The sequence below is a fragment of the Meriones unguiculatus genome, chromosome 18 (assembly GCF_030254825.1).
Source record: "Meriones unguiculatus strain TT.TT164.6M chromosome 18, Bangor_MerUng_6.1, whole genome shotgun sequence".
Lineage (NCBI taxonomy): Eukaryota > Metazoa > Chordata > Mammalia > Rodentia > Muridae > Meriones > Meriones unguiculatus.
This window is the reverse complement of record NC_083365.1, coordinates 49,590,001-49,603,577: the sequence shown is the minus strand read 5'-3', so window position 1 is coordinate 49,603,577 and position 13,577 is coordinate 49,590,001. Positions and strand designations below refer to the sequence as shown.

Sequence of the window (13,577 nt, the reverse complement as noted above, 5' to 3'; positions counted from 1 at the left end):
TATAGAGTAGCATCTGTGTTTTCCTGTGATTTTTATCAAGCTATTCAGGGATGGATGCGCAGCTCACCTCCTCCCGTGGTGGCCAGAGCACTCCAGGCCTTTACAGCCTGAAACTTTCCTGGCATCCTGGGAAGCCCAGAAAGGAGAAAGCCAGAGCAGGGCCTCAGTTCGCCAGACCCTGGATGTGGATGACCTGGGCCCAGCCTTCCTTGGGTTTGAGCTGAAAGGAAGTATTTTATTCAAGGAAGCCCGGGAGCTCAAGCAGAGTTAAAGACATTTATTTCACATGACACAGCTGTACATTTTCCTATAAATAACGTGGAGCTGAAATATTTACATCCTTCTCCTGCCCAGTCCATGTCCTTCTTCTGGCACTGAAGCCAAGAGACACTGCCTGCAGACACACCTGCATGCTGAACTCAACTTGGCCCTGACCCAGCCATTCCCGGCTCTTGGGCAGAGTAGCTGGTGCTCTCGGGAACACATCATGCCACCCTCTGTCCTCTCATGCCAAAGGCCAGGAAGACCACTGCAAAAATCCCAGCTCAGCATATGGCAGTCACGCAGGAACACCCATCCATGGAGCTGGGGCGGGCAGCATGACCTGCAGCCGCAGGTTAGGAATTGTGTGAGGAAGCAAGGTGGTTGCCATTTACTCCAGCTTCCCTTGAATGCTCCCTTCCTCCTCCCCAACCCTCAGCCAGGAAGGCTGTCCCCAAGTGTCTCCCTTCCCAGAGTGGAACTGTCCCAGATGCCCTACAGCGCCAGACCATAGAGGATGGAGAAGCCCCTTAGACTGGACGGTATAAGGACAAGGACATGGAACCACCGTGCAAACATTGCAAGGACACACAACGGAGGGCTCACAGTGGTCCCACAGACGTACACACACACACAGTCTGGAGCCCTGAGGGATAGTAGGCTAGTCTGGTATTGGAGGAAGAGAAGGTAACGGGACTAGCTTAGCCCCATAACAGAACGAACGCAAAGACACACTGAGACATAAAACTGGGCTTGCAGAGAACACACACACACACACCATCCCCCTTTCAAGCACAGCAGCTTCGGTGCTGAGGAGCAGCAAGAGGTGAGGGTGACCCCAGGGCTGGGACAGCTGTGTAACCCTCTCTATCAGCTAGAGACAGGCCGAGGTGGGGTTCGGAGTTCTTCTTCGCTGCTACGGACTGCAGCCACATATGAGAAGAGACACAACACAGAGTAGCAGATCTCGTGGGCCTACAGGGGACAGAAGACCAGGAGATCAGCCTCCTGTACCTTCAGAGGTGGAGAGTCAGCCCAGACCACAAGGCCTGCCCTAACACTAGGACAGGCCTCTGGGTTGAGCGAGCCTCAGGCAAGGCTTTTCTCCTGGGAGAGGGGCTCATCACTGTACGCCTTCCAGGATGAAAGATGTATTTCCGCTTGAGTTGAACCGTCGGCATCTAGACCACTCCCCAAAGAGGGTCCACCCCTCCTGTCCGAATGTTCCCAGGGAGCCCTGTGCACTGTGGCCTGTTGTGGCTGAGCAGCATACTCACCATTGGTGTCTTGTACTTGTGGCTCACCACTTCTTTAATTTCAGGAACTAAAACCGGACGGGCAAGAGACAAAACAGAAAATTCAAAACTAAAAGCAACTGCGTCAAACTCCCCCAGGCGGCAGCGCCCGGTACCACGCTCCCTTCCCTTGTGGCGGCTTAAGCTATGACAGAGCAGAGGTCACCCTGTCCAGCCAGACTCCTCAGACAGACAGCTGAAGTCTGCTGCGGCTGGGGTCGACACGACTCTATGGGTGCCCCAAGGTGGAAGGGCTGGCCATTCTCCCACCTGGTCACACCTACTGTCCAGGGCTTTTGAGGAGTTGCAGTAGGGAAGACAGTGGTCACTAGCCTGTGCCTCACTTTGCTAAGATGCCCATGAACTCATCCTTGTCAACAGAGCCCAAAAATCTAGTCATCATATCATTCATCATTCCTCCCACAAGCCCCACACAGAGGGTCATAGGTTTGTATGAGGTAATACTAAACCCATCATCAGACTTAGAAGTGTCCTTCCCTGTGAGGCAGGAGAACCTTGGGCCTGCCTGTGTGAGGGAGAGCGTCAGAGGGCTCTGGAGCAGACACACTGAGCAGGAGAGAAAGGCGAGTACAGCACCCAGGTGGAAGTGACGGGGAGCATCAGGCAAATACACACATCCACGCCCAGAGTGCAAGATTAAGAGTCAACCCATCCCAGCCATGCAGGGTCTGTACCCGGCCAGAGGAAGGAAAGGAGTAGGGTCCCCAGGTCCAGCCATCAGTGTGGCCTTGTGAGACGGGGAAGAGGGCATGGCACCTCCCCAGGGCTGGGGGCGGAATGAGAGTTGGCCACACCTTCTTCTGACCCTGGCAGGTAGAATACCCAGAACCCAGAGTTAGCATGAAATCAACTCATCAAAGGCAGAGCAAGAAGCCCCAGATCATTCTCCTGAGTTGGAAGAGTTCTCCAAGTATCTCTCTGGCAGAAGAGAGGAGGGAAGTGAAGAGAGAACTCGGAGCAGTGAGCCAGCACAGGTGGGAGGGGCACTGGGAAGGAAGAGGAAGGGGAGAGGAAGGAGAGACCACTGGCCATGTAAGCAGCTAGGTTGGCTGGGAGGGGCCCACCCACCCCCTGCAGCCCGAGGCTGGGGCCTGGGGAAAGGCAGCACGAGCCGAGGTCACTTTACCTGCTGGAGAACGAAGGTTTTCATAGCAGCGATGAGGGGCACAAAAGAATGAAGCGCAAACACAGCAGGAGCTCAAAGCCCCAGGGTGGACCCACTACACCATTCCTTAGTTCCTGTGTGGGGAGGCTGGTTCCACATACACCCGCCCCGACTGCCTCTGAGGCCCACGAGGCTTCTCTGGCCCCAGCTGAGTACCTGGGATGCCTCATGCCCTCCTCGAGAACAGAGGCCAGGCGGAACCCAGCGTGGTACCAGGGAGGCTGGGTGGGACACTGTTGGGCTCCTAGAGGCAGCAGGCAACATGGACACAATAGAGCCTGAGGATCACCAGTTTGTTCTGCCCCAGAACTTTCTGACCACTGACTGGCCAAATCAGGAAAGGGGGCACTACATCACGACCATCCTAAACTCTAAACCTGTTCAAGGCTCCCTGCTCTTCAGGGACCACAGGCTATTCCTGTCTTTCTCCTTTCCATTCTGTCTTCTCAGGGCTCCATTCTCTCCCTGTCCTCCTGACCTCTCTGCAGAGGTTTTGTCCCCCTGTGCCTAGTCCCTCCTCTGGAGCTCCAAGGTTTGAGTTACTGCCATGTGAGTCCAGACCTAAGAGCAAAGTAGTGTAATTACCAAATTCTTCCAGGACAAAGACGCCTCGAACTGTATTGCACTTTTTAATGTGATTCAGCTCTATGAAAACCTGCAAGAGAGGGAGGGAGGGGGGGTAAGGCCCAAAGGCTCCACCCCTGCCCCATAAAGCCCACTCTCCCAGCTATGGCCCCATGCCCCTCAAGGAAACCTAGTTCCCAAAAGGAGGACATAAGAATCCACACACACACAATCAAAAGCGCTAAGAAGCGAAGAAAGCAGAAAGGGCAAGTACCTTCCGCTCCTGGCCGGAGGAGAAAGCATGGGAGAGAAATGAAGGCATTAGTTTTAATGGTCAAACCCAACCCAAAGGCCCCTGTGCTGGCCTGGGCTGCCTGCCCATACCCTCTTCCCAGGGCAGCATTCATAGGACATAGTGCCCCAGGATCTCTGACTTAGCCCATCAGGTCTCTACCCTTCCATACATCCTCCTCCGGCGCAGAGGGCTGGCACAGATGCAAAGCTCCCCTCAAACTGTTCTTAGGGTGGGAGAAGATCTTATCTTCCTTGACACAGGATCCAGGATCTCCCAAGAAGTATGCAGTGACATCAATAACAGCTACCGTGTGCTAAGCATTGACCTGGCATTTTACAAATTTTTATCTGCCTGGTACAGTCTACAGTCTTATCTCCATTACAGGTAAGAAAGAAATAGAGTCAGAACATTTGCTCATGAATGAAGCTGGGCCTCAGATCCGAGTACATTCTGACTCCAAGTCTGTGCTTTTCCCATCTGTTACTCCAAGTTGCATAACCACACTGGGAGAGCCGAAGCTCTGTTTACCCCAGCTGCTTGCTGTATGGCAGAAGAGGGGTCAGGCCACAACTCAGTGCTCCATCATCATTTCAGATCATGGGGTCAGAGCCAGAAGCCAGCCTTCAACTCTCTGTAGGGCGCTACTTCTGAGACCAAGCCTTCCAGGAAGGGCACTTTGGCCATGGTGTGCAACTGTTAATGAAGAAGACTGGAGATGGAGAACACTGAGGGCTGGACAAGGAGGCGGGTGGTAGTGGAGCACTGAAGAGCGATCAGAAGCCACCTCTCTAGTGCCTCTGTAGTTCATAGTACACAGTGCCCCTTCCTGGGACAGCCCTAAGATCTTTGTGGGCACGCTACCATGCTAAGTTCCAGGCTGGAAATGCACTAAGAGAAGGACCGGGCACATGGGCAGCCACTTAGCTATTTCTCGTTGCACCTAAAGTTCCCAGCTAGACGTCTTCCCAGCTAAACTGGCAAAGAGGAACATGGCCACATCCAAGTTAAATCTCCACCCCCCGCTGAGTCTCTGTTGCCTGGCCAGGGGCTTCGGGATATCATACTGGGACCTAGGCCAGAGCCTTGGGGATGCTAGGGGAGGAGAGAAAAGGCACTTGTGTGAGGAGTCAGAGCCGGGAACGGACCTGGGATGATGCGCTGGCCTCAGAGGGAATTAGCTTAAGGAATGTCCACTGAGAGAAAAAGTAGCACTGTGTTAAAAGACCAAGAGGAAAAAGAAAAGTCAGCTCCTAGGGTGGAATCACAATGGGAAAAAGGATCCTGAAGCGGTCCCCCATCAAAGGAAGGGCATGAGGCCTGTGGAGCAGGGCAGAGGAGGGTGACCAGAGGAAGAGAAAGATAAAGAATCAGCAGGAAAAGGCAAACACCCATACTTGGAGAGGACAGAGACGGACAGACACACACACACCCACACACCCCCACACAGGCGCACTAGAAATACACAAGGAGATCAGCCAGTCTAGACTCTCAAAGCAAAACCACCAAGCGAAGCACACCCTGGGAATACAGGAAGGCAGAGACACACAGAGGGCCGATGAGACGCTCCCACTCACACTGCGTGAGTCTAATGGACGGGCAGTGCAGCCACCAAGCCTCACTCTTTCCCAGTCCCCAACAACAGGCTCCCTGCTGCATCTGCTCAGAGCCGGGGGGGCTCGCCAGTCACTGTGCCCTCCCTTTGGATTCTCTATTGGTCCAGCCATTCACCTCTCTCTGGCCCAAGGCTCTCCCTCTTGCTCACTGGGAGAGCACCGAGAGCCTGGAAACTTATCTTATTTCTGGCAAAACACCAGGGCCAGGAGGCCTTGTGCTGCTGCTTGTGCCTACCTGGTTGTGCATGAACTTGAGATTGATCCCTTCCAGGGTGACTTGGAGCAAGCCACCCTCTCCAGTCTTCATGTCCTGCACAGGGAACTCACCACCTAGTTCAGGTCCTGCGGTAAGGAGGAAGGTGTCAGCTGACTAGCAAGGTGGAGAATCCCACAGCCCCACTTCCTAAGCAGGGCTCTGTGGTCCCTGGGGAGCTGCCTGCCCCTCACCGGGCTTGATGCTCTGTTGTCTGGCAGCGGCCCGCTCCATGCTGTCCTTCACGCAGTAGTACAGCTCTCGACACTGCAGCACAGGGAGGGATGTCTTGTGATAGCAGCCCTTCCGTGGCTCCGTCCTCCCCGCCCTGGGGCTAGCAAAGTCAACGCTGGGACTCAGAGCCAGTGGAGGCCAGAGTCTGGCTCCAGGTATGGATCTTGGAATTTTAAATTCCCAGTGAGAAGCTCGGGAAGAAGTGAGAAGTCCTAAATGCCTATCCAATCCCCAGCCCAGACAGAGACCCTGAGTACCTTCTTGGTATAGAACTTGTTGAGCTGGGTCTCAGAGCCGTTCCTACGCCACAAACACAAGACCTTGGTCTTGGGACAGTAGGTCATGTTGATGAGCTTCTCATACCACCAGCGCTCATACACAGTCCCAATGTTACTGCGTAACACCACACAGTCATCACACACCTGGAATGTACAGCACAGGTCAGGGGCTCTGCTCTGACAGCCTTTCCTGTCCCAGGTCACACTACATGTGTCCCACAGAGAAAGGATGGCACGAGTGAGCCTGGGAGCGGCCCCAGGGTTCTGTTTTCTGCCCAATGTGCAAGCTCCCCTTAGGGGGAAACACAGGCACTGGACTGCTGGATGGACTTCCTGTTAGAAGGATTGCTGACAGAGATGGAATCTTGGAGAGGAGCCTGGGTACCAAAGGCACATTGTTCAAATCAGTTACTGTGTACCACCTCACACTACCCCTCTAGACCAGGATTGGAGAGTGTCTCCTGCCTCTATCTTACAACCATGTGGAGAAATCAGCTGTGTTACCAAAGGGCAGGCTTAACCAAGGAGAGAAAGTTGGGACTAGTACATTTTCTAGTCTTAGCTCTTCTCTACTATAAAATATTTTTGTAATTACGTAAGTGACACATGAACAGTGGTCATTGCATAAAAATTACTACGAAGCAAGACCCTCTTTGTCTGCTTCTCTTGTTCAACAGTTCCCTCCAGGGAACTCACCCGTTCTCACAGCTTCAGTTACCATAATAACCCTGCAGCAGGCTGGTTAGAGCCTGGGTGCCGAGGCCAGCCTGCTTGGGTTGAGATCCTAGCTCTACCATACCTAGTTATATCATGTTGCACAGCTCTTTTGTTGATGTCTCCTCGTGGCTAAGGAGGGGCTCATTGACGGTCATAACCGCAGCATTAAATGTATCAATATGCACAAATTCGTTTTGGTTTTTTGTTATGCTTTTTTTGAATTAGTATCTCACTCTATGTACTGCTGGCAGTCCTGGAATTTGTTTTGTAGACCAGGCTGGCCTTGAACTCATACAGATAATCCTGCCTCTGCCTTCCAAGTGATGAGATTAAAGGAAGGCACCACGTATGCATACCATTCTTAATGTGAATCAAATCCAGGCATAGGTCTGGGGATTCGGTCAGCAGTAGGGTACTCGAACAAAGAAAGCTCCCAGTTAGCTGCTTTGACAATCTAGTTATGATACAAAATATTTGGGATTACTCAGCAAGTAACAGTGCTTGCTAAGCCTGGAAACTTGATTTCGATCCCCCAAACCCACATAAACAGGGAAGAAGAGAGAACCAACCTTCTGATCTTCATACACACAGGTAACACACACATTCACACACATTAACAAATAAATTACAACCTATGTAATTATTAACATAGGGCTGCTCTTCAGTCTCTCTCCACTCTAGCCCTCCTTTCCCTGCTCCTGACCGTTCATTCTCTCTGGTTATCTCATACCCAGGACCTGAAACACCCCTCCAGAGCTCAGCACCCCTTGGGCAGATGCTCCTTCTCAATCTCTCATTGTGGTAAATGGCACCATCAACCCAGGTGCCCAGGTCGAGCAGGAGTAGCACACCCCTGTCCTGAAGTGCTTATGGCAGCGTGGCCGAGAAGGAAGTAATATAGCACCCTGGAAAAGTAGGCTAGGTGTTCCTCAGAGCTTTAGGTAACACAGCAACATCTCTCACACACACACACACAGCTGAGCTGCGGTGAGACCCTGTGTCACAAACATCCTGACCACATACACACAAAAGGTGACCAGATGAAGCCTATAAACACAGAGATGACCCTATGAAGGCACAATAAATAACTACAGGCTTAAAAAGTACTCTTGGCAAATACTGAATCTGAAATTAAGCATTTCTACTGGACTAACAGTTTATAAGAAATACAAATGACTGAGAAACGTGTCAATATTCAAGAAGATGTGATCAGCAAAGTCTAGATTCCCTAAAGGCAGAAACTGACTTTCTTCGGCAAAATAACTGACAATGGGTTAGGACAGCCTTAAGAATTATATCTAGGGCTGGAGAGATGGCTCAGCATTTAAAGCACTGACTACTCCTCCAGAGGACCTGGGTTCAACTCCCTGCACCCACATGGCAGCTCACAGCTATCTGTAACTCCAAGGACTGACACTCTCACACAGACCTACATGCAGGCTACACACCAATGCACATAAAATAAAAATAAATAAATTATTTAAAAAAAGAGAATTATATCTATCTCCAGGCAGTGGGGGTGCATGTCTGTAAACGCAACACTTGGGACGCAGAGGCAGGTGGATCTCTATGAGTTTGAGGCCAGCCTGGTCTACAGAGTTCCAGGACAGCCAATGCTACACAGAGAAACCCTGTCTCAAAAAACTAAGATGGACATGGGGTACACACCTTTAATCCCAGTACTTAGAGGCTAGCTTGGTCTACACAATGAGTTTACGGGCTACGCTGTAAAGCCTTGTCAAAAAAAAAAAAAAAAAGGAAAGGGTAACAGGCTTCCAAGACGGCTTAATGAGTAATGGCACTTGCCACCAAGACTGAACACCTGAGTTTGATATCTAGAGTCCATACGGCGGAAGTAGAAAACCAACAACCAACTCCTGCAAGTTGTTGTTTGACCTTCACACGATACACATACACATTTTTTGAAAGAAAGAAAGAAAGTTCTATCATAGAGGAGTGTCAGAAAATAATGAGTGAAAAGACAAGGTATAGGCCAGTAAATAGGCAACCAAACCACAGTGCCATAACCACACCAGCGCGCTCTAGTGCACTCTGGGGCTTTCTGCTGCCTTCCCACGAGAGAGGGGAAAATAATTTATGTTCACATCTTTTGTTGCTTTGTTTTGCTTTTGCTTGTTTGTTTTTTTAAAGATTTATTTATTATTTATACAGCATTCTGCCTGCACACCAGATCTCACTATAGATGGTTATGAGCCACCATATGGTTGCTGGGATTTGAACTCAGAACCTCTGGAAGAACAGCCAGTGCTCTTGACCTCTGAGCCATCTCTCCAGCCCGCTTGTTTGTTTTTGAGACAGGGTTTTTCTGTGTTTCCCTGGCTGTCCTGGAACTTTCTCTATGGACCAGGCAGGCCTCAAACTCAGAGATCCGCCTGCCTCTGCCTCCCCAGTGCTGGGATTAAAGGCGTGCATCAATATTGCTGGGTTATGTTCATATCTTTTGCTTGCCTACAATCTCCTAGAAGATATAGAAGAGACAACAATTACCTGTAGGGCAAAGGACAAAGACAGTAAGTGAGGATTAGAATACGACCCAGACAGCACCCAAGCATTTCATTTTATGGTGTTCTGGTTCATGGACAATGAAAGTATGCCACACATCCAATACTGATAGAAGAAATGGTGCGAAATCATCTAGTTACTTAATAATCAGCACAATAACTTGATAAATTAATGATAAATGGATTGTGATGATAAGGAAGCAGAAAACAAAACCTATTGTTGGTCTAGGAGCTGCCTGTGTCTCTGAAATATTCTCCTGGCTGTCCAACATGAACTCACTTCCATGAAAAAGATATCTCCATTTGTGTCCGTCCCCGCATGCACAACAAATGTCTGCTTCTTCATGTGCCGGCTGCCGCTGGAGCGGATAGAGAGGTCACGCCCGTTCTGAGGAAACATTCAGACATTTCTGTTACACACAGATCTGGAAGTAAAAACGCCTCACTTAGCAATTACGTTCCTAACAGCTTCCTTAGCACAATCTTTTCGTGTGTTGGTTGGACAGGGTTTCTCTGTGTAGCCCCTGGCTATCCTGGAACTCTTTCTGTAGACCAGGCTGGCTTCAAACTCAGAGATCTGCCTGCCTCCGCCTCCTGAGTGCTGGGATTAGAGGTGTGGCCACTGTGCCCACTGCTTAGCACCATATTATGTGCTAGCTGCTGGCCACAGGGAAGGACCAAGGAATTTTTTGGAGTCAGGGTCCCTACACCTCTTAAAACCTGGAGATCTCCAAGAACTTCTGTTTATGTGAGTTATAGCTATACTTACTACTCTAGAAATATTAACAATATTTACATGTTTATTAATTCATTTAAAAATAATTTTCTGATAGCCAAGCATGTGATAAAGAACACACCTTTCATAAAATGTATTTCTCCTAATAATAGCAACAATAAAAAGTAGCAATGTTTTAGTACTTGCAAACCTCTTTAATATTTGGTTTAGGAGAAAATAGCTACATTCTTTGGCTACACATAGTATCACACACTCAAGAAGCTGAGGTAGGAGGATCACAAGTTTGAGGCCAACCTGAGCCATATGGTAAAACACCATTTAAAAACCAGACATTGTGGTGCACATCTTTAATCCTAGTTCTTGGGGAGGCAGAGGCAGGTGGATCTCCTTGAGTTCGAGACCAGCCTGGTCTACAGAGAGTCCAGGACAGCCAAGGCTACAGTGTGTCTCAGGAAAAAAACAAAACAAGCAAACACCATTTAAAAAAGGAAAGAAAGGAGCGACAGAGAGGGGGGAGCTGGCCCTGGTGCCTGTTATCTCAGCACTTAGGAGGGAGGGCTAGAGGATCAGAAGTTTAAGATCATTCTTTGTTGCATACCATGTTTGAACTATGAAATCCCCTTTGCATTAGAAAAATAAAATAAAATAAGGTGCCAGCACTTTAGAGAGGCAACAGCAGGCGATTTCTATGAGTTTTGAGCCAGCCTGCTCTACACATTGAGTTCCATGCCAGCCAGTGCTACATAGTAAGACCTATCTCAAACAAAACAAAAAAATCATATGTTGTGAAATCACTTTTCCTGGTAATTTCCATCTTCTTGATTTGATTCTGTATTGCAGAAACAAAGCTAATATTTCACCTGTCTCAGATGGTTTTTCCTCACAACTAATACACCGGGTTTGCAGCAGAAATGTTTTATGTATAATTCCCATTGTGTTATAGAAAATATTAAAAAGACATATAAGCAATGATTAAAATTTAATACATGTAATGTTTTCACTGCTTCATCAAGGACATTCATAGCGGAAACTGGCTTTTAGATTTTTTATTTTTATCTTATGTAGATGAGTATTATGCCTGCATGTACATATACATACACCTATGTGTCTGGTGTCCACAAAGGTCAGAAATGGACATCAGATGCCCTGGAACTGGAGATACAGGTGGCTGTGAGCCACCATGTGGGTGCTGGGAACCAAGCCCAGGCCCTCTGCAAGAACAGTGTGTGATTTTAATCACTGAACCACCTCTCCAGTCCCAAAACTGGTAGGGATTATTTGTTTGTTTTTTGTTTTTTTGAGACACGGTTTCTCTGTATAACAGCCCTAGCTGCCCTGGAACTTGCTCTGTAGCTCAAGCTGGCCTCAAACTCTGCTTCTGTCTCCTGAGTGCTAGGATTAAAGGTATGTGCCAACAAGCCCAGAGAACCAGGGGGTTTTTTAAAAATAATTTTTTAGACAGTCTTACAATATAGGCCAGGCTGGCCTCAAGCTTGTGATCCTCCTTGTATTATATAAAATGTAATTTTTTAAAAAGTTTTATTTATTTATTTATTATTTGTACAGTGTTCTGCCTGCATGTACACCTACACACCAGAAGAGGGCACCCGATCTCATTATAGATGGTTGGGAGCCACCATGTGATTGCTGGGAATTGAACTCAAGACCTCTGGAAGAGCAGCCAGTGCTTTTAACCTCTGAGCCATCTCTCCAGCCCCATAAAATGTAATTTTTAAAGGGTCAGTTTCAGGGTCCAGAGAGACAGCTACGCAGTCAAGGGCCCAGAGGCCCCGGGTTTTGAGTCCTGTCACCCACACGGTGCCCAACAACTGCCTGTCGCTCTGGTTCCAGGGCTGACACACTCTTCTGTACTCCGTGGGCACTGTGTCTTTCTTTCTTTCTTTCTTTCTTTCTTTCTTTCTTTCTTTCTTTCTTTCTTTCTTTCAGGTGTTGCACAGATATAAAATACATGCAGACAAAAAGGTACACACAAAAATAAAAATTTTAAAATTGTAAAACCCAGTTTCAGGCTAAAACAAATAACTAAATCCTGAGTACAGGATCACTGGTGTGCCTCAGCACATACAGCATGAAACTGTGGGGATGTTTTTAATTTTTAAAATGTATTTTATTATTTTATGCGCACTGTGTGCATGGCTGGTGCTCTCAGAGCGCTGGGAGTAAAGGCTCCCACCACCATGCCTGGTTTATAAAACAATGCATGAAGGAAGGGTGGGGCTCACATGGTTTAATGTCACATGGTGTAATGCACCAGCAGTCTACATAAAATTCCTTTTAGCATGGTAGCTCACACGTGTAATCCCAGCACTCTGGGACGTAGAGGCAGGCCGTTCTTTGTGAGTTGGAGGCCAGCCTGGTCTACAAAGTGAGTCCAAGACAGCCAAGGCTACACAGAAACCTTGTCTCAAAAACCAAAAAAAAAAAAAAAAAAAAAAAAAAAAAAGGAACGAAAGAACCATTTTAGTGTTGTGGTAAGAACAGGTTTCCATGTGAGGTCTGATGTGGAAACTGGAGTACTGTGAGTCTCAACCCTGAATCGAAGGGCCAGAACCTCACCTGGACTACTGCCCCACTCGCAAAGCTAGGGATTAACCGGGCTGCACAGTGACAGGGCCAGCAATGTTCCATGTGGAAACTCTGCAGTAGGGAGGAGTGATAAGCAGGACGAAAGAAGCCAAGGGAAGGTATGATAAGCTCACCAGGTTCGTCAGCTGATCAAGCACCTCATTGATTTGTTGGCTGTATACCAGCCCAATGTGGGACTTTCCCATTAGGCGCCGTACTTTCTTCCTGATGTCGTTCTTGTTCACCTGGAAAGCCAAGACAGGTGTCTTAATAAAGGATCCGCTCTCTTCCCCGTGAGGCAGAGACAAGAAAATGTCAAAGTTTCCGCTTACCTGGGAGAAATGGAAATCTGAAAGACTGTATCACTGACTACAGCAGAATACTTTCAACTGTGTATTTTGTCCACGTGCTGGGGATAAAAGACTTGTCTCTGCCGCTAGCTAGCTTCTAACAAAAAGCAGCTCTGAAGAGCGCGGGGCATCAAGGGGACACCTCTTTCTGTTCTCAACCAATATTACAACATTTTCCCCAAAAGGACTTCTCAGAGTATAATTTAGAAACAATAACACAGGGACAGCAACGGCGGAGCTCAGGTAACTGAGACACCCCTGCAGGTAAGTGTTACCATCTATGTCCAGTGAAGTGAAGTGGAATTCAAGCAGAGAAGAAACCTTACAATACAAGCCAAGCTGACTAGCTTTTTTGCCAATTAGACACAGGCTAAAGTCATCTGGGAAGAAGGACTCTCAATTGAGAAAATGCCTCTGTAAGACTGGTCTGCAGGTAAGCCTGTGGGGTATTTTCTGATTAATGATTGATGTGAGAGAGCCCAGCACATATCATTTCCCTCCCTGGGCAGGTGGTCCTGGGTTGTAAAAGAAAGCAGCCGGAGCAATAAGCAGCACTCCTCTACAGTGTTTGCATCAGCTCCTGCTTCTGGGTCCCTGCCTCCGATTACCCTGACGATGGGCTGTGACCAGTGAGCCAATAAGCTCTTTTGCTCCCATGTTACTTTTGGCCACAGTGCTTATAGCAGC

The 13,577-nt window shown here is 48.5% G+C and overlaps 1 protein-coding gene across 44 annotated transcripts in view; it reads right to left on the bottom strand.

The window, feature by feature from the left end:
* Positions 1-262: 262 nt before the first annotated feature.
* Madd (MAP kinase activating death domain) overlaps positions 263-13,577 on the bottom strand; it is a 40,790-nt gene continuing 27,475 nt past the window's right edge. For 27 of the 44 annotated variants that reach the window (XM_021640838.2, XM_021640843.2, XM_060371951.1 and 24 more), the window contains 8 exons: positions 12,675-12,785; positions 9,499-9,606; positions 5,959-6,123; positions 5,662-5,734; positions 5,450-5,556; positions 3,328-3,397; positions 1,539-1,585; positions 263-1,236 (listed from right to left, as the gene is read on the bottom strand). In XM_021640838.2, the coding sequence (XP_021496513.1) occupies positions 1,132-1,236; positions 1,539-1,585; positions 3,328-3,397; positions 5,450-5,556; positions 5,662-5,734; positions 5,959-6,123; positions 9,499-9,606; positions 12,675-12,785 (786 nt within the window). In that variant the 3' untranslated portion in view covers positions 263-1,131. The remainder of the gene's footprint in view (positions 1,237-1,538; positions 1,586-3,327; positions 3,398-5,449; positions 5,557-5,661; positions 5,735-5,958; positions 6,124-9,498; positions 9,607-12,674; positions 12,786-13,577) is intronic. The other 17 variants (XM_021640853.2, XM_060371970.1, XM_060371972.1 and 14 more) reach the window with 1 other exon arrangement.